This window comes from Bombina bombina, chromosome 1 (assembly GCF_027579735.1).
Source record: "Bombina bombina isolate aBomBom1 chromosome 1, aBomBom1.pri, whole genome shotgun sequence".
Taxonomy (NCBI): domain Eukaryota; kingdom Metazoa; phylum Chordata; class Amphibia; order Anura; family Bombinatoridae; genus Bombina; species Bombina bombina.
In genome coordinates, this window is record NC_069499.1 from 183,338,712 (window position 1) to 183,360,091 (window position 21,380).

Here is a 21,380-nt window from a genome sequence, read left to right on the forward strand (position 1 = left end):
AAAGTAATTAACACTTCTTTTAATAAAGAACGCATATACTCTATTTTAAATAAATAAGTAGATTTGTCAGTGTCAATATCTGAGGAAGGATCTTCTGTTTCAGATAGATCCTCATCAGAAGAGGATGAATTATGTTGTTGGTCATTTAAAACTTCATCAGCTAAATGAGAAGTTTTAAAAGACCTTTTACGTTTATTAGAAGGTGGAAATGCAGACAAAGCCTTCATAATAGATTCAGAAACAAATTCTTTAAAATTTACAGGTATATCATGCACATTAGAAGTTGAAGGAACTGCAACTAGCAATGTACTATTACTGATAGAAACACTATCTGCATGTAAAAGTTTATCATGACAACTATTACAAATGACATTCGGTGGAATAATTTCTACAATTTTACAACAAATGCACTTAGCTTTGGTAGAACCGATGTCAGGCAGCAATGTTCCAGCAGAAACTTCAGAGACAGGATCAGATTGGGACATCTTGCTCAATGTAAGAGAAAAAACAACATATAAAGCAAAATTATCTATTTCCTTAAATGACAGTTTCAGGAATGGGAAAAAATGCAAAAAGCATAGGCCTCTTGATAGAAAAGAAAGCAGGAGGCAAACAACAATGGGGTATTGAAATAATGAAGAAAAATTGGCGCCAAGTATGACGCACAACGTAACGTAAACTTTTTTGGCGCCAAAAATAACCGGAAATGACACACGTCACTAATGACGGCGCCGTGAGAAAGGTCTCAACGTCACGTATGACGCCGGAAATGACGAAGTTGCGTCAAAAACGTAATTTCGCGCGCCAAAAAAGTTTGCGCCAAAAATGACGCAATAAAGTCTAACATTTGACGCACCCGCGGGCCTAATACCCGCAAATGCAAAAAGTAGTCAAATTGAAAGAGACTAAACCCCAGGTAAGAAACAAATTTCTTTGAAGTGTTTATATTCCCAAATATGAAACTGACAGTCTGCAGAAGGAAATACATGAACCTGACTCATGGCAAATATAAGTACAATACATATATTTAGAACTTTATATAATTTGCATAAAGTGCCAAACCATAGCTGAGAGTGTCTTAAGTAAATGAAAACATACTCACCAAAAGACATCCATCCACATATAGCAGATAGCCAAACCAGTACTAAAACAGTTTAGTAGAGGTAATGGTAAATTTGAGAGTATATCGTCGATCTGAAAAGGGAGGTAGGAGATGAATCTCTACGACCGATAACAGAGAACCCATGAAAAAGACCCCCGTTAGAGAAATCATCGTATTCAATAGGTGATACTCCCTTCACGTCCCTCTGACATTCGCTGTACTCTGAGAGGAATCGGGCTTCAACAATGCTGAGAAGCGCATATCAACGTAGAAATCTTAGCACAAACTTACTTCACCACCTCCATAGGAGGCAAAGTTTGTAAAACTGAATTGTGGGTGTGGTGAGGGGTGTATTTATAGGCATTTTGAGGTTTGGGAAACTTTGCCCCTCCTGGTAGGATTGTATATCCCATATGTCACTAGCTCATGGACTCTTGCCAATTACATGAAAGAAATATTCAGTTATTTTTCAAACCGTATTTTAGAAAGCAGCAAAGATCCTAACAAGTGCACTTGTTTAAGGTTACCTAAGTAAGTTTGTAATGCCAACTAGTTTTCCTTTTTGATGATATTTGTTTCAGTCGATTTTGGAACCGTCCTGTTCCTTTCAGCGTCTTTGCCGCTGTGTGCCTCAGAGTCCGCGCCTTCTCCGGAAGGGGCTACGATTGGATCTCTGTAAGGGGAGTGTCCTGTTAGGCGGTGAGTGACGGCTCTACGGCTGTTCCTCTCTTTCTTCGATCCCGGTCGTTTGGTATGGAGATTTAGCAACGCGTTTCCGCTGAATACACTTCAGCCTTTGTCAAGCTTGGATCTTTGCTGCTTTCTAAAATACGGTTTGAAAAATAACTGAATATATACCGGACTGAGAACTAATGACTACAATGCTAAGAGATCAATTGAGATCAAATTTACTACCAGCATATCTCTAGCTTTGACTCTGCTGTAGCATATATATAATATGACTGCTGAATCTATTAATTAGCTAGTGATCGTACTATGTGGCAATTCTGTTACTTTGCATTGGCGATATTGTTCATTTATGTAGGAATTGAAAATTGATTATTTTATATGTCTGAACTGAAACTATTGCAATATTGAAACATTGTGGTTGGCCAACCATATTCCGACTTTTTGGGCATTAGGATTTACTTTTATAGATATATTGTTTTGATGTGCATTCATTTTTAAACTTCCAAAATATTTGGTTTTATAAATCAAGAAATAAAAACAAACTATATACACTCTGATATCTCTCTCCGTTGTTTGGGTATTAGCCGAGTTGGCGCTTTTGTATTCTTTTAAATTTCCCTTTTTGTATCTAGATAGAATTGGGGATTCTTTGAGGAAGATCCCTTGAATTCATTAGCTCGTATACCCCCAGTTTGCGCTGTCTGTAAAAATCTTTTTGCTATGGTCTAAGAATATAGCCAGTAAGTAAAAAGGCCCTTTGAAGATAAGATTCAAGTTTCCAATCTAAAGGATCTTTAAAAGTACTACTATCTTTTAAAGGAATAGTACCACATTTAGCAAGAGTGGAAATGGCCCCATCAACTTTGGGAACTGTTTCCCAGAGATCTATATTAGCATTAGATAGAGGATATAGTTTTTTAATAGTATGTGGGTATATAGGAGTGCTCAAAAAGGCTAAAGGTATGTACTAAAATGTTATTCATTAAAACAGACAGCACAAAAGAAAACTAAAAAATGGAATTATTGCCACCACTTAAGCCTCAGATTGAAAGTATGTGACTCACCAGCAGATAAAAAAACAGGCTGACTAATATTTTGAAATAAATCACAACAATGTCTCAAATACAACCACAAGATTTCCACAAGATTAGGATAAGTATCCTAAAGCGTATATGATCTTGAAAAAGCCCTCATGTGGGGAGAAACTTGTTGATGTTATGCAGTCATTGCAGATTTGAATTCTTCTACAACCACTACCAGTTTTCCCCTATATCTACGTAGGACTTAGCGGTTTCCATCTTTGGTGTAATACACCTAAAGACAAGGTTTTATAAACAGATATCTTGCACTGAAAAGTGCCAAATACAAGTTCCTTGAAGTTTTATCTACAAACATCTGAGCATTCATCCTGCATGCTAGATTGCACTAAAGAGCGGATGCTGTCTTTACTTTGGCACTTGTGAAAGCGGATCAGCTTTATATTTTGAATTACAAGTGTCTACCAATACGACCAGAGCTTTGTGACGTCATACGCACATGTGACCGAAACAGCAGAGGAAAAGAAACATGGAGGCTGAGTTGCTGTAAAAGTTTGTATCACCCTTGTCTCTTTCTAGTCTGGAAGCCAGGTACTGTGTATGTATACGCTTTAGGATACTTATACTACTCTGGAGAATAAACCGATGTGGAAATCTTGCGGTTGTATTTGAGACATTGTTGCGATTTATTTCGTAATATTAGTCAGGCTGTTTTCCATCTGCTGGTGGATCACATATGTTTAATCTGAGACTTAAGTGGTGGCAATAATCACATTTTTTAGTTTTCTTTTGTGCTGTCTGTTTTAATATATTCCTATCGGAGACGTCTGATTTTAGTATTTGAATTTTATTATTAATAAATTGTTAAATTATAATCTGTTGTCATTGGCATTTTGCGGTTATTATTGTTTTACTTAACATTTGAGGTCCTTGTTATTACATTTTCCTTCACCCTATGTGAATAACCTTTTAGGCGCTCCTACATACCCACATACTATTGTTTGCTTTTTTTCAATTCCTAATTAGGGGGTCTTTTAGGATTTAATAGGAGTCTGTTATATATGTTCTGCGCATACTCTCATATTATCTTATATAGTTTTTTAAACCTTGAAGAAGCATTAAGAGAGGTACCAGGCTTAGACCATTCTTTTGCAATCATATCTAAATCAGCATCAGGAAAAATCTCAAGGAGATTGACAACATTTTTAAACACTGAAATTAAACTATTACATGGTTTAACATAAGAAGGTTTAGCTTCTTCAATCCTCAAAGTCACTCAAACTTCTTTTAAAAGAGAACGAATATGCATAATTCTAAATAAAGAAAATTATCTGGTTCTGTGTCTGATGTTGGAGCCACAGTATCAGATGAATCCTCATCATTAGAAGTTACTTAAGTATTTTGTTGGTCAGAACATATATTACTAGTAGAAGGTAACATATGAGCTGACCTGTTCCGCTTAGTTGAAGGCGGTAGTGCAGTCAGGGCCTTCTCCATGGCGATAGCAATACATTTTTTCATTGCTGGGGGTACGCCATCTGCATCCATCTGTAAATGAGAAACACTAGGTGCATTTGTACATTAGATTGATCAGTACGTTAAAAAATTCAACACATGAGTCACATAAATGAGCTGAAGAAGCTACTTTCGTTGTTTTACAATAAGCACACTTAGCTTTGGCAGAAAGGTGCTCAGCCGGCTCAATTTCTATGATAACTGCAGACAAAGTCTGAGGCTGCTACATTATGACATAAAAACATATAAAAATAAATGTTTAACAATAATGTATTATATATAATCCCCTAAATAGCAAGCTTTGAGGAAAAGGAAAAAAAGATTGCCTTAAAAACAGTTTGCTAATTTAAGTAACCCAGAAACATTATTTTAAAGCTAACTGAGGTAATGCCTAACAAAAGATTGCATCAGCGATTTAAATATCAGCATGAAAATATCCCAATGCTCTCAGTCCAATGGTATGATATCAGCCCTTGATGCGCAATCTAAGGCACACAACATTGGAGGGAGTGTTAATTTATGCAAAAAAAAATTGCGCAAAAATCTTGTTTGCACAGCGAGCCATATGGCGCGAAAAGATGACGTTGCTTATCATGACAAAGTAGTCCGACACAGCGAGCGTGCTTGTGTGCAAAAACATAATGTATGCTTACCATATAAATTCCTTTCCTTCCTGGCAGGGAGAGTCTACAACTTTATTCCTTACTGTTGGGAAATACAACACCTGGCCACCAGTAGGAGGCAAAGACACCCCAAAGGCTTAAATATCCCTCCCACTTCCCCTATCCCCCAGTCATTCTGCCAAGGAAACAAGGAAAAGTAGGAGAAACATCAGGGTATAAAGGTGCAAGATGAAATAATATAAAAGTGAGCCGCCCATCAAAACAAAAATTATGGGCGGGGTCATGGACTCTCCCTGCCAGGAAGGAAAGGAATTTATATGGTAAGCATAAATTATGTTTTTCTTCCATAAGGCAGGGAGAGCCAACAACTTCATTTCTTACTGTTGGGAAAACTATACCCAAGCACCAGAGGACACTGAATGAATAATGTGAGGGAACAGAAAAAGGAGGCGGACCCTATTTTGAGGGCACCAAAGCCTGCAAAACTTTTCTCCCGAAAGCTGCTTCAGCCGAAACAAACACATCAAACTTGTAAAATTTAGAAAAAGTGTGTAAGGTGGACCAGATAACCGCCTTACAAATCTGATCCATTGAGGCTTATTTCTTAAAAGCCCAAGAGGAAGCCACTGCTCTAGTGGAATGAGCATTTATCCTCTAAGGAGGCTGTCGTCCCGCTGTCTCATAAGCTAAGCGGATGACACTCCTCAACCAGGAAGATAGGGAAGTCATAGTAGCCTCCTGCCACTTGCGCTTCCCCGTATAGATGACAAAGAGGAAGATTATCTGAATTCCTTAGTAGCCTGAAGATAGAACTTGAAAGCACGAACCACATCTAGATTGCGAAGCAAACGTTCCTTCACTGAAGAAGGATTAGGACACAAGGAAGGAACAACAATTTCTTGATTAATGTTACAACTCGACACCACTTTAAGGAGAAACCCTAGTTTAGTGAATGGAAAACCAGATAAGGGGGGTCACATTGCGAAGCAGAAATCTGAAACTCTGAGCACAGAGGCAATAGCCAAAAAAACACAAAAAAACATTCCAATATAATTTAATGTCAACAATATGCATAGGCTCAAATGGAGCCTGCTGCAAAACACTAAGAACAAGATTGAAGCTCCCAGGTGGAGCCCCAGATCTAAACACAGGTCTGATCCTAGCTAGAGCCTTAAAGGACCGCACAAAGCTTAGCCAATCTTCTTTGCAGTAACACAGACAGGGTCGATATCTGTCCCTTCAGGGAACTAGCAGATAAACCCTTCTCCAGTCCATCATGGAGAAAAAACATAATTTATGCTTACCTGATAAATTCCTTTCTTCTGTAGTGTGATCAGTCCACGGGTCATCATTACTTCTGGGATATTAACTGCTCCCCTACAGGAAGTGCAAGAGGATTCACCCAGCAGAGCTGCATATAGCTCCTCCCCTCTACGTCACTCCCAGTCATTCGACCAAGGACCAACGAGAAAGGAAAAGCCAAGGGTGAAGTGGTGACTGGAGTATAAATTAAAAAATATTTACCTGCCATAAAAAACAGGGCGGGCCGTGGACTGATCACACTACAGAAGAAAGGAATTTATCAGGTAAGCATAAATTATGTTTTCTTCTGTTAAGTGTGATCAGTCCACGGGTCATCATTACTTCTGGGATACCAATACCAAAGCAAAAGTACACGGATGACGGGAGGGATAGGCAGACTCTTTATACAGAAGGAACCACTGCCTGAAGAACCTTTCTCCCAAAAATAGCCTCCGATGAAGCAAAGGTGTCAAATTTGTAAAATTTGGAAAAAGTATGAAGCGAAGACCAAGTTGCAGCCTTGCAAATCTGTTCAACAGAGGCCTCATTCTTGAAGGCCCAAGTGGAAGCCACAGCTCTAGTAGAATGAGCTGTAATTCTTTCAGGGGGCTGCTGTCCAGCAGTCTCATAAGCTAAACGAATTATGCTACGAAGCCAAAAAGAAAGAGAGGTAGCGGAAGCTTTTTGACCTCTCCTCTGCCCAGAGTAAATGACAAACAGAGAAGACGTTTGTCGGAATTCCTTAGTTGCCTGCAAGTAAAATTTTAGAGCCCGGACTACATCCAGGTTGTGCAGTAGACGTTCCTTCTTTGAAGAAGGATTTGGGCATAAAGAAGGAACAACAATCTCTTGATTGATATTCCTGTTAGTAACTACCTTAGGTAAGAACCCAGGTTTAGTACGCAGGACTACCTTATCCGAATGAAAAATCAAATAAGGAGAATCACAATGTAAGGCTGATAATTCAGAGACTCTTCGAGCCGAGGAAATAGCCATTAAAAATAGAACTTTCCAAGATAACAACTTTATATCAATGGAATGAAGGGGTTCAAACGGAACGCCCTGTAAAACATTAAGAACAAGGTTTAAACTCCATGGTGGAGCAACAGTTTTAAACACAGGCTTAATCCTGGCCAAAGCCTGACAAAAAGCCTGGACGTCAGGAACTTCTGACAGACGTTTGTGTAACAGAATGGACAGAGCTGAGATCTGTCCCTTTAATGAACTAGCAGATAAACCCTTTTCTAAACCTTCTTGTAGAAAAGACAATATCCTAGGAATCCTAACCTTACTCCAAGAGTAACCTTTGGATTCACACCAATGTAGGTATTTACGCCATATCTTATGGTAAATCTTTCTGGTAACAGGTTTCCTAGTCTGTATTAAGGTACTAATAACTGACTCAGAAAACCCACGTCTTGATAAAATTAAGCGTTCAATTTCCAAGCAGTCAGCTTCAGAGAAGTTAGATTTTGATGTTTGAAGGGACCCTGGATCAGAAGGTCCTGTTTCAGAGGTAGAGACCAAGGCGGACAGGATGACATGTCCACCAGGTCTGCATACCAAGTCCTGCGTGGCCACGCAGGTGCTATTAGAATCACTGATGCTCTCTCTTATTTGATTCTGGCTATCAATCGAGGAAGCAACGGGAAGGGTGGAAACACGTAAGCCATCCTGAAGTCCCAAGGTGCTGTCAGAGCATCTATCAGGACTGCTCCTGGATCCCTGGATCTGGACCCGTAACGAGGAAGCTTGGCGTTCTGTCGAGACGCCATGAGATCTATCTCTGGTTTGCCCCAACGTCGAAGTATTTGGGCAAAGACCTCCGGATGAAGTTCCCACTCCCCCGGATGAAAAGTCTGACGACTTAAGAAATCCGCCTCCCAGTTCTCCACTCCCGGGATGTGGATTGCTGACAGGTGGCAAGAGTGAGACTCTGCCCAGCAAATTATCTTTGATACTTCCATCATAGCTAGGGAGCTTCTTGTCCCTCCCTGATGGTTGATGTAAGCTACAGTCGTGATGTTGTCCGACAAACCTGATGAACCCCCGAGTTGTCAACTGGGGCCAAGCCAGGAGGGCATTGAGAACTGCTCTCAATTCCAGAATGTTTATTGGCAGGAGACTCTCCTCCTGACTCCATAGTCCCTGAGCCTTCAGGGAATTCCAGACTGCACCCCAACCTAGAAGGCTGGCGTCTGTTGTTACAATTGTCCAGTCTGGTCTGCTGAATGGCATCCCACTGGACAGGTGTGGCCGAGAAAGCCACCATAGAAGAGAATTTCTGGTCTCTTGATCCAGATTCAGAGAAGGGGATAAGTCTGAGTAATCCCCATTCCACTGACCTAGCATGCACAGTTGCAGTGGTCTGAGGTGTAAGCGTGCAAAGGGTACTATGTCCATTGCCGCTACCATTAAGCCGATTACCTCCATACATTGAGCCACTGACGGGTGTTGAATGGAATGAAGAGTGCGGCAAGCACTTTGAAGTCTTGATAGCCTGTCCTCTGTCAGGTAAATCTTCATTTCTACAGAATCTATAAGAGTCCCCAGGAAGGGAACTCTTGTGAGTGGAACGAGTGAACTTTTCTTTTCGTTCACCTTCCATCCATGTGACCTTAGAAATGCCAGCACTAACTCTGTATGAGATTTGGCAGTTTGAAAGCTTGAAGCTTGTATCAGAATGTCGTCTAGGTATGGAGCTACCGAGATTCCCCGCGGTCTTAGTACCGCCAGAAGAGCACCCAGAACCTTTGTGAAGATTCTTGGCGCTGTAGCCAATCCGAATGGAAGAGCCACAAACTGGTAATGCCTGTCTAGGAAGGCAAAACCTTAGGTACCGGTAATGATCTTTGTGAATCGGTATGTGCAGGTAAGCATCTTTTAAATCTACAGTGGTCATGTACTGACCCTCTTGGATCATAGGTAAAATTGTCCGAATAGTCTCCATCTTGAACGATGGAACTCTTAGGAATTTGTTTAGGATCTTTAAGTCCAGGATTGGTCTGAAAGTTCCCTCTTTTTTGGGAACCACAAACAGATTTGAGTAAAACCCCTGTCCCTGTTCCGATCGTGGAACTGGATGGATTACTCCCATTAACAAAAGCTCTTGTACGCAGCGTAGAAAAGCCTCTTTCTTTGTCTGGATTGTTGACAATCTTGACAGATGAAATCTCTCTCTTGGAGGAGAGTATTTGAAGTCCAGAAGGTATCCCTGAGATATTATCTCTAGCGCCCAGGGATCCTGAACATCTCTTGCCCAAGCCTGGGCGAAGAGAGAAAGTCTGCCCCCCACTAGATCCGATCCCGGATCGGGGGCCCTCAATTCATGCTGTTTTGGGGGCAGCAGCAGGTTTCCTAGTCTGCTTGCCCTTGTTCCAGGACTGGTTATGTTTCCAGCCTTGTCTGTAGCGAGCAACAGCTCCTTCCTGTTTTGGTGCAGAGGAAGTTGATGCTGCTCCTGCTTTGAAATTACGAAAGGAACGAAAACTAGACTGTCTAGTCTTGGCTTTGTCCTGAGGCAGGGCATGGCCTTTACCTCCTGTAATGTCAGCGATAATCTCTTTCAACCCGGGCCCGAATAAGGTCTGCCCTTTGAAAGGTATATTAAGCAATTTAGACTTAGAAGTAACATCAGCTGACCAGGATTTTAGCCACAGCGCCCTGCGTGCCTGAATGGCGAATCCTGAATTCTTCGCCGTAAGTTTAGTAAGATGTACTACGGCCTCCGAAATGAATGAATTAGCTAGTTTAAGGACTCTAAGCCTGTCCGTAATGTCGTCCAGAGTAGCTGAACCAATGTTCTCTTCCAGAGACTCAATCCAGAATGCCGCTGCAGCCGTGATCGGCGCAATGCATGCAAGGGCTTGCAATATAAAACCTTGTTGAACAAACATTTTCTTAAGGTAACCCTCTAACTTTTTATCCATTGGATCTGAAAAAGCACAGCTATCCTCCACCGGGATAGTGGTACGCTTAGCTAAAGTAGAAACTGCTCCCTCCACCTTAGGGACCGTTTGCCATAAGTCCCTTGTGGTGGCGTCTATTGGAAACATTTTTCTAAATATCGGAGGGGGTGAGAACGGCACACCGGGTCTATCCCACTCCTTAGTAACAATTTCAGTAAGTCTCTTAGGTATAGGAAAAACCTCAGTACTCGTCGGTACCGCAAAATATTTATCCAACCTACACATTTTCTCTGGTATTGCAACTGTGTTACAATCATTCAGAGCCGCTAACACCTCCCCTAGTAATACACGGAGGTTTTCCAGTTTAAATTTAAAATTTGAAATATCTGAATCCAGTCTGTTTGGATCAGAACCGTCACCCACAGAATGAAGTTCTCCGTCCTCATGTTCTGCCACCTGTGACGCAGTGTCTGACATGGCCCTAATATTATCAGCGCACTCTGTTCTCACCCCAGAGTGATCACGCTTACCTTTTAGTTCTGGTAATTTAGCCAAAACTTCAGTCATAACAGTAGCCATATCCTGTAATGTGATTTGTAATGGCCGCCCAGCTGTACTCGGCGCTACAATATCACGCACCTCCCTCTGAGCGGGAGATGTAGGTACTGACACGTGAGGCGAGTTAGTCGGCATAACTCTCCCCTCGTTGTTTGGTGAAATTTGTTCAATTTGTACAGATTGATTTTTATTTAAAGTAGCATCAATACAGTTAGTACATAAATTTCTATTGGGCTCCACTTTGGCATTGCAACAAATGACACAGGTATCATCTTCTGAATCAGACATGTTTAACACACTAGCAAATAAACTTGCAACTTGGAAATACAATTCAAATAGAATAATATTAAAACGTACTGTGCCTTTAAGAAGCACAGAAGATCTATGACAGTTAAAAATTAATAAATTGAAACAGTTATAGCCTCAATCCTTGTAAACAACACAACTTTAGCAAAGGTTTAATCCCATTAGCAAAGATAACAATTTCTGAAAGCAGGAAACAAATTACAGAATAAAAGTTTTTATTTCAGTCAAACTATAATTCTCACAGCTCTGCTGAGAGAAATTACCTCCCTCAAAATAAGTTTTGAAGACCCCTGAGCTCTGTAGAGATGAACCAGATCATGCAGGGAATACAATGAGTTGCTGACTGAAATATTTGATGCATAGTAAAAGCGCCCCTCCCCCACACACACAGCAGTGAGGGAGAACAGAAACTGACAGAAAAAACAGATTTAAGCAACTGCCAAGTGGAAAAATGGTGCCCAAACATTTATTCACTCAGTACCTCAGCAAATGAAAACGATTTTACATTCCAGCAAAAACGTTAAACATAATCTCTAGTTATTAAACAGCTTTATGTCTTTCTTACAGTGTAATTCTAGTGAAGTACCATTCTCCCAGAATACTGAAGTGTAAAGTATACATACATGACATTATATCGGTATGGCAGGATTTTCTCATCAATTCCATTGTCAGAAAATAAAAACTGCTACATACCTCTATGCAGATTCATCTGCCCGCTGTCCCCTGATCTGAAGTTTACCTCACTCCTCAGATGGCCGAGAACAGCAATATGATCTTAACTACTCCGGCTAAAATCATAGCAAAACTCTGGTAGATTCTTCCTCAAACTCTGCCAGAGAGGTAATAACACACTCCGGTGCTATTTTAAAATAACAAACTTTTGATTGAAGATATAAAACTAAGTATAATCACCATAGTCCTCTCACACGACCTATCTAGTTGCTGGGTGCAAGAGAATGACTGGGAGTGACGTAGAGGGGAGGAGCTATATGCAGCTCTGCTGGGTGAATCCTCTTGCACTTCCTGTAGGGGAGCAGTTAATATCCCAGAAGTAATGATGACCCGTGGACTGATCACACTTAACAGAAGAAAGCAAACATTTTGGCAACCTTGGCCTTATGCCCGGCAAAAGCCCAGCTCTTCACACCAGTACAAGTAAATCCTCCACATTTTATGGTAGATACGACGAGTAACTGGCTTACAAACTTGAACTAGAGTTTTGATAACACTCTAAGAAAACCCTCTCTTGGCTAAGGCTAAGCATTCAATCTCCACGCAGTCAGCCTCAGGACCCCTGTAAAAGCAGATCTCTGCAAAAAGGTAACCTCCACTGAGGAGATGACATCCCCACCAGATCCGCAAACCACGTCCTTCGTGGCCATGACGGAGCAATCAAAATCACTGATGCTCGCTCCTGCTTGATGCGAGCCACCACACGAGGAAGAAGTGGTAATGGAGGAAAAAGATATAGGAGCCTGAACCTCCATGGTACTGATAGGGCATCTATCAATTCCGCCTGAGGATCCCTCGACCCGTACCTGGGTAGCTTGGTATTGAGGCGGAATGCCATGAGATCTATCTCCAGCGTCCCCCACTCAGTGCATATCTCTGCAAACACCTTGGGGTGTACAGACCATTCCCCTGGGTGAAAGGAATGCCTGCTGAGGAAGTCCGCTTTCCAGTTGTCCACACCCGGAATGTGGATCGCTGACAGCGAATATCTGTGAGTCTCCGCCCACTCTAGTATCTGAGATACTTCTCTTATCGCAAACTAACTTCTCACTACCCCCTGATGGTTGATGTAGGCAACCGAGGTTATATTGTCTGATTGGAATCTGATAAACTGGGAAAAACCCAGAAGGGGCCAAGCCTTCAAGGCATTGAAGATTGCTCGGAGTTCCAAAATATTGATCGGAAGGGAGGAGTCCACATACCTTGCGCCTTCTTGGCACCCCAAATGGCTCCCCAGCTGGAAAGGCTTGTGTCCGTAGTCACAAGCTCCCAGGACAGTCTCAAGAAGCACGTGCCTTGGGACAGATCATCTGGACAAAGCCACCAGGAGAGCGAGTCTCTCGACAGGTTGCCCAGCACGATCTGTTGAGAAAGATCTGAATGGTCGCCGTTCCATTGTCTCAGCATGCATAGTTGTAATGGTCTGAGATGGAATCTGGCAAAAGGAATGATTCCAATCACCTCCATACACTGAGCCACTGAGGGTCTCGAGGAGGCCTGGAGGGCAAGACATGCAGAAGTTAGTTTGCAACGTCTCTGATCTGCGAGGAATATTCTCATGGATATGGAGTCTATTATTGTTCCCAGGAAAATCGCCCTTGTACCCGGAGTAAGAGATCTCTATTCCAAGTTTATCTGCCATCCATGTGATCGAAGAAGATTGAGAAGGGACTTCGAATGTTCTTCCGCTAGACTAAAAGATGGTGCCTGCACCAAGATATCGTCCAGATAAGGCGCTACTGCAATACGTGTTCTGGCAACGGCTAGAAGAGCTTGCAGAACTTTTGAAAATATCTTTGGAGCAGCTGCTAGGCCAAACGGAAGAGCTATGAACTGGCAGTGCTGGTCCAGAAAAGCAAACCTCAGGAACTGAAAATGATCCCTGTGTATCGGGACGTAATGTTATGAATCCTTTAGGTCTATTGTGGTCATAAACTATCCTTCCTGAACCAGAGGAAGGATTGACCGAATCTTCGCCATCTTGAAAGAGGGAACACAAAGAAACTTGTTTAGGCACTGTAGGTCCAGAATTGGACAAAAAGTTCCCTCCTTCTTTGGAACCACGAAAAGGTTTTAATAAAACCCCAAACCTCTTTCTGCCGTAGGTACCGGGACAACTACTCCTAGAGAGAAGAGATCCCGAATGCAACCTAAGAAGGAAGCCCTCTTTTCTAGGCTTGTAGAAAGACTAGAGCGTAGGAATCTGCACCTGGGCGAATAAGACTTGAATCCTATCCTGTATCCTTGAGATACAACCTCCAGGACACAAAAATCCTGTACATCCTGGAGCCAAGAGTCTGAGGAAAAAAGGAGACAGTCTGCCCCCTACTCGATCCGATCCCTGCATATTCGCTTCACAGATGGAGTTAGCAATTCTCAGAGCCTTAATTCTCTCTTGAATATCCTGAAGTGGAGTCTCCACCTTAATGAGCTCCGACAGAGTGTCGCACCAGTAGGTAGCTGCTCCAGTAACTGCGGCTACAGCTGCCGCCGGTTAAAATAAAAACCCTGTAGGTTGAAACATCTTCCTCAGAAAGTTTTCCATTGTCTTATTCATAGGTTTCCTAAAAGAAGAACTATCCTCCAGGGGTATAGTAGTACGCTTAGGCAGCCTAGAAATAGCACCTTAGGGATGGAGCCACATAAGTCTAATTGAGAGTCAGGGAACAGGAATACTTTTTTTTTTTAAAGTAGACGAGGGGGAAAAAGAAGTTCTTACACTTTCCTATTCGTTACTAATAATGTTCGCCATCTTAACTGGCACAGGAAAAGTCAGAGGGACCTTCCTGTCTTCATAAACCCTGTCTAATTTAGGGATCTTATGTTCCTCAGGGAGAGTAGCCTCTGGAATCTCTAGTGTAGACAGAGCCTCTTTTAATAAAAAAACGCAGATGCTCAATTTTAAATCTAAAAGAGGGTTCCTCTGCTGAAGGAGGTTTAGAAACTGAAGACTCTGACTCAGAAAGTTCACCCTCTGAAGCTGCAGAGGTGAACTCATCCTCGGATAGCTGCAACATAAAAGCTAAATCCAACAAATATTTAGAAGACTAAGTCAGGAGAACTATGTTTAACATTTCTCTTGCACTTGTTACAGCGAGGTAAGGCACTCAGGGCCAAAGACACCGCCGATTGTAACTGCGCGGTAAAGTCCACAGGAAAAAAGCCCCATCTGGATGGAGGATTAGTTGTGCTGCAGGGAACTGCATGTGGAGCGGGTAGGGTAGAAAGGGTAATCTCTCGGGATCCAGATTCCTGAGAGGTAGATGGCTCAGAGGGGCTAATAGTGCTATAAGTATTAGCAGGCTTGTCTCCCTTCTTAGACTTTAGAACAGTGCTTAGGCAAATGAAACAAAATTGAGCAGGCGGGCAAACCACGGCCTCCTCACAATATAAACAGGAATTATTAATAAGTACAGAAGGAGCGGAACCTTCTAATGTTATATCAGAGTCCTCCATAGCTAGGATATATTCACAGAAGGACAGACAAAAAGTAAACACTTTATTAAAAGAATACGGCACCTTTATAATCCCAATGGCTGGGGCACTCACCACCTCCTAGACCCAGACAGCCAACAGAGAAAACGCTCTCCTAGGAGCGATGTTCGCAGCAAGATCGTAGGAAAACAAAAAGACCGCACCCGGTCACGTAGTGCAGGATTTCCCTGCTATTTAAAAAGGCTCAAAGCTATTATGAGCTGTGCAACACACCAAAATTAAAGTGAAACCCGTTTGTTCCAAGTCAAAAGCACAAAATCTATGAGTCCAAAAAACTCACATAAAAGCAGTTATAATTAACCCCTTGCTGTTCAAATAATCTCCCTGAAGGAGAAATTAACCCTTCATCCTATTGAGGCATAAAGGAGCCACACTGTGACCCTGTATAGCAATGTACAGTATCTCACAAAAGTGAGTACACCCCTCACATTTTTGTAAATATTTTGTTTTATCTGTTCATGTGACAACACTGAAGAAATTACACTTTGCTATAATGTAAAGTAGTGAGTGTACAGCCTGTATAAGTGTAAATTTGTTGTCCCCTCAAAATAACACACAGCCATTAATGTCTAAACCTAAGTGGAAATGTCCAAATTGGGCCCAATTCACCATTTTCCCTCCCCGGTGTCATGTGACTTGTTAGTGTTACAAGGTCTCAGGTGTGAATGGGGAGCAAGTGTGTTAAATTTATCTCACACTCTCTCATACTGGTCACTGGAAGGTCAACATGGCACCTCATGACAAAGAACTCTCTGAGGATCTGAAAAAAAATAATTTTTGCTCTACATAAAGATGGCCTAGGCTATAAGAAGATTGCCAAGACCCTGAAACTGAGCAGCAGCATGGTGGGCAAAACCATACAGCGGTTTCACAGAACAGGTTCCACTCGTAACAGGCCTTGCCATGGTCGACCAAAGAAGTTGAGTGCACGTGCTCAGCATCATATCCAGAGGTTGTCTTTGGGAAATATATGTATAAGTGCTGCCAGCATTGCTACAGAAGTTGAAGGGGTGGAGGGTTAGCCTGTCAGTGCTCAGACCATATGCCGCACACTGCATCAAATTGGTCTGCATGGCTGTCGTCCCAGAAGGAAGCCTCTTCCAAAGATGATGCCCAAGAAAGCCTGCAAACAGTTTGCTGAAGACAAGCAAACTAAGGACATGGATTACTGGAACCATGTCCTATGGTCTGATGAGACCAAGATAAACTTATTTGGTTCAGATGGTTGTCAAGCGTATATGGTGGCAATCAGGTGAGGAGTACAAAGTCAAGTGTGTCTTGTCTACAGTCTAACATGGTGGTGGGAGTGTCATGGTCTGGGTCTGCATGAGTGCTGCCAGCACTGGGGAGCTACAGTTCATTGAGGGAACCATGAATGCCAACATGTACTGTAAAATACTGAAGCAGAGCATGATCCCCCTCCCTTCAGAGACTGGGCTGCAAGGCAGTATTCCAACATGATAATGACCCCAAACACACCTCCAAGATGACCACTGCCTTGCTAAAGAAGCTAAAGGCAAAGGTGATGGACTGGCCAAGCATGTCTCCAGACCTAAACCATATTGAGCATCTGTGGGCATCCTCAAAAGGAAGATGGGGGAGCGCAAGGTCTCTAACACCCACCAGCTCCGTGATGTTGTCATGGATGAGTGGAAGAGGACTCCAGTGGCAACCTGTGAAGCTCTGGTGAACTCCATGCCAAAGAGGGTTAAGGCAGTGCTGAAAAATAATGGCGTCCACACAGAATATTGACACTTTGGGCCCAATTTGAACATTTCCAATTAGGGGTGTACTCACTTTTGTTGCCAACGGTTTACACTCACTACTTTACATTGTAGCAAAGTAATTTCTTCAGTGTTGTCACATGAAAAGATATAATAAAATATTTACAAAAATGTGAGGGGTGTATTAACTCTTGTGAGATTTTTATATATATATATATATATATATATATATATATATATATATATATATATATATATATATATATATATATATATATAAATATAAATATATATATATAAATAAATAAATCTTACCTCCAGGATCCATGCTGTGGAACAGGAACAGCCTCTCAAGTGTGACAGTCTTGCAACGACTCTGACATGGACTTGAGTGTGTAACAGCAAGCAGTGAAACTCGTCAATACTGATTGCCCGGGAGCTGTTAGTCGGCAGTCTGGATGGGTTCGCAGAAAAACTTTCCCTACAACTCCAGACTCTAACTTTTATCAATACTCTCAATGAGAGGTTGACATGACTACTTAAAACTCCAGTCCTTTCTTTGAAGGGAACATACCCATTACAGGACTATCTAAATCTTCTGACACTTCTCTGCCACCTCCTATAGTGACGAAAGGCAAAGAATGACTGGGGGATTAGGGAAGAGGGGGAGGTATGTAAGCCTTTGGCTGGGGTGTCTTTGCCTCCTCCTGGTGGCCAGGTGTTGTATTTCCCAATAATAAGTAATTAAGTTGTGGACTCTCCCTGCCTTAAAGAAGGAATTTTTTTTTTAAACTCCCAGTTTATATGGGACATCCCTGAAGTAGGAGTATGGTCTTAAAGTCTCCACTATATGAAAAACTATACCGCTCCCCTTACTATTATAGTAACCATGTGTTTTAGAGCAAACTAGATAAAAAAACATGTCCCTATTATTTAGCAGAGATATGCTATTATATAAAAAAATATATACCTAATTTATGTCTAGTGAAATTTCGAATGGTGGTAACAAACATAAATGGGGAAAAATAGAACCTGTACCCGGGTCTCTATATAGGATATACATAGAAAAAAACTTTTAAACAAAAGTACCCAATCAATAACTTGGGTGTCCACATAAGAATTAAAAATTATACTTACCTTTTTTTAGACACTCGTCCACTGATAGCAGACAGCCAAACCAGTACTGAAACCTATCAGCAGAGGTAATGGAATAGGAGTATAATATAGATCTGTAAAGGGAGGCAGAAGATCCCTGGGACCGAATTTACAGAGAGCTTGTGAAGAAATTTCCTGTGAGGCGAAAAAAATGTCATGAGGCAGTACTCCCTTCACTTCCCTCTGACAAACACTGTACCGGGCTTCAGTATTCTCTGAAGGGCCTTTCACTGAAGAAATCAAGCACATCATGCTTCAACCACCACCTAAGGAGGCAAAGTTTTAAAATGGAGGTATGTGTGAGGTGGGTGAAGTATTTACATGCTTTTGAGGTTTGGGAAACTTTGCCTCCTACCGGTAGGAATGTATATCCCATATGTAACAGCTCATGGACTCTCGCCACCTATAAAAGAAATGCATATAAATCTCTAAAAGTCTCTTCACATAAAGATACAGCAAAAAATAAAGTGTTAATAACATTTTTTCCTTATTGTCATATTTAGGTCTCCAAGTCCCACTGCTAGACTGAGTGTGTTGCTGCTTTGCAAGTAAAATAAATTTTAGAGTGAATGTGGTAAAATTTGTGATGTTAGAAGGGAAATAAAAGTGTCCCCTCAAGGCTATGATGTACCATAACAAATGAACCTACTAATAGCCTGTGGGCTATATGAGTGCAATAGTGAATACATATACTTACCTGAACTGCACCCATTCTACTGTATCTGCTAACCAGCTGCAGGAATGTCTGCTTTCAGTAGAACGCTCATCCAGTGAACAGCAGAGGATCTATTTGCGGAGTATATAGACGACCTAACAGGAGGAAACAAATTGACCTGTTCCTGCGACACCTGTGGCAGGCTTGTGACCATCTCCTACACAGTGAGTAATTTTGCCACTAAAATACCCTCTGTGACTTAGTAGCAGCTCTCTAAAGGGATAAAATGGGCCTCAAATCAGTGTGACGACCATCATCAAATAATCTAGATCACCTCAATTCTTCACTTACCTCTTGGAAGGCAGAGATTACAATTTACATACCAGTGAGGTGGAAGGCATAAAGTACTCCCATTGGCTAGAAAGTGAACCCTTGTATGAACTTTTACAACCTTATGAAACTAAATTGTATTTTTAATAAAAAATGTATTCGTAAAATAAGAAAGATCAGACACGTGCCTTTTTTTAACAGCAACCTTATTCCACCCTGCAGTAGCTTAGCCAACCCACTGTATGACTGTCAGCCTCAGAACAATTATACTTTGCATTTTGAACAACATACACTGTCTCATTGCAAGACAGATAAATGCACGGATATATGTGAAGTTATTCAAATTTATTTTGTATAGATCTAATTTTTAAGTTTCATTTGTTTGTGAGGCGGAATTGTTTTTACTATTTTGTATTTGTACAGGGAAACATTCTGAATTTAATCTTGACTTAATTCTCATTTTAACTGAAGTACACAAATCCGTAATGGTTTTTAGTGATCTGAGGACTGCCTCTTTAATGGTAATTTTGTGGAAAATGCAAATAAAGTGAACAATTAGACTAATTCAGGCCAAGCATTAAGTTACTTACATGAGAACAGATGGGTCAGTGCTTTGTCTGCTAAGATGGTAGGAAACGGCAACTAAAACACCACAAAAAATTGAGAATAATACAGGAATGTGCTGGGCATCCCAAGGATCCTTTAAAAAAAACAAAAAACAAAAACAAATTACCAGCAGTATTTCTGAAAATTATACATTTTTGCTTATAAGAGAGAATATAACATCCATAGACAGTCTTCAAACTCCTGTATGGGCTATAGAAAATAAGGAGAAACCATGTTCCTTATAGTCTCAAGTCAAATCAGAGCATTTTATAATTACACAGTTGCTTGCATATAACTCTTTAATCCCTACAAATGGAATAAACACTGTTTTTAACCCCTTAACTACATTTTCACTCTTGGGAGTTTAATAGCACAGCTCTCATTGACAGTGGCAAGACTGTGCTATAGCTGAATGCCTCCAGGAGCAAGGCATGTAGTAATAGCGCATCTTGCTGCTTTTGGCAAGACCAGTGCTATTACAGGGCTAAAAACTCCTTGAGGAACTCAATATACATGGTGTGTGTGTGCTTATTAGGGGGTTAATAACAGCATGAGACTATTGGTGGCTACTTAATTGGCCCACCAGTGCATTGCTATTCTGCGGCTTTTCTTAGAAGTTGTGTTTAACCTCATTTTATGATTGAATTGTTCCTTGCATATGCACATTAGGGAATGTCCTTTTTGCACTTTTATGGCATTTTAAGGGGAGAACACAGGACAATGGAGTCTGAAGAATGAACATATCTAAACAGTTAAATATGTTGTGCATTTGTATTTCAAAAAACCATATTAAAAATTAGGAATGTTACATAGCCTAAATGTCATTTTTTTTATTTTTATTTTAGGACTTAGATTTCTCCAACAAAAGTGAAGATTGAAGAGTAGTATCCACAAGATGGGAAATAAATAAATCTAAAAACACATAGAAAAATTCCCATGTGCTGCTCCTTAGAAACAGGTAAAAAGAATAAGAGGAAAAACATAATTTATGTAAGAACTTACCTGATAAATTCATTTCTTTTATATTAGCAAGAGTCCATGAGCTAGTGACGTATGGGATATACATTCCTACCAGGAGGGGCAAAGTTTCCCAAACCTCAAAATGCCTATAAATACACCCCTCACCACACCCACAAATCAGTTTAACGAATAGCCAAGAAGTGGGGTGATAAGAAAAAAGTGCGAAAGCATATAAAATAAGGAATTGGAATAATTGTGCTTTATACAAAAAAATATTAACAACCTCAAAAAAGGGTGGGCCTCATGGACTCTTGCTAATATGAAAGAAATGAATTTATCAGGTAAGTTCTTACATAAATTATGTTTTCTTTCATGTAATTAGCAAGAGTCCATGAGCTAGTGACGTATGGGATAATGAATACCCACCTACTCTTCCCCACGCAAGAGTCACTAGAGAGGGAGGGATAAAATAAAGAAAGCCAATTCCGCTGAAAAATAATCCACACCCCAAAATAAAGTTTAAATCTTATAATGAAAAACACTGAAATTATAAGCAGAAGAATCAAACTGAAACAGCTGCCTGAAGTACTTTTCTACCAAAAACTGCTTCAGAAGAAGAAAACACATCAAAATGGTAGAATTTAGTAAAAGTATGCAAAGACGACCAAGTTGCTGCTTTGCA

The 21,380-nt window shown here is 41.0% G+C and overlaps 1 protein-coding gene across 1 annotated transcript in view; it reads right to left on the minus strand.

Moving 5' to 3' along the window:
- Positions 1-21,380, minus strand: part of PCNX1 (pecanex 1) — a gene marked incomplete in the record, with an annotated part of 752,914 nt that overhangs the window by 257,366 nt on the left and 474,168 nt on the right. Inside the window, 1 exon segment of the mRNA XM_053711389.1 lies at positions 19,723-19,832. Coding sequence (XP_053567364.1) covers positions 19,723-19,832 — 110 coding nt within the window.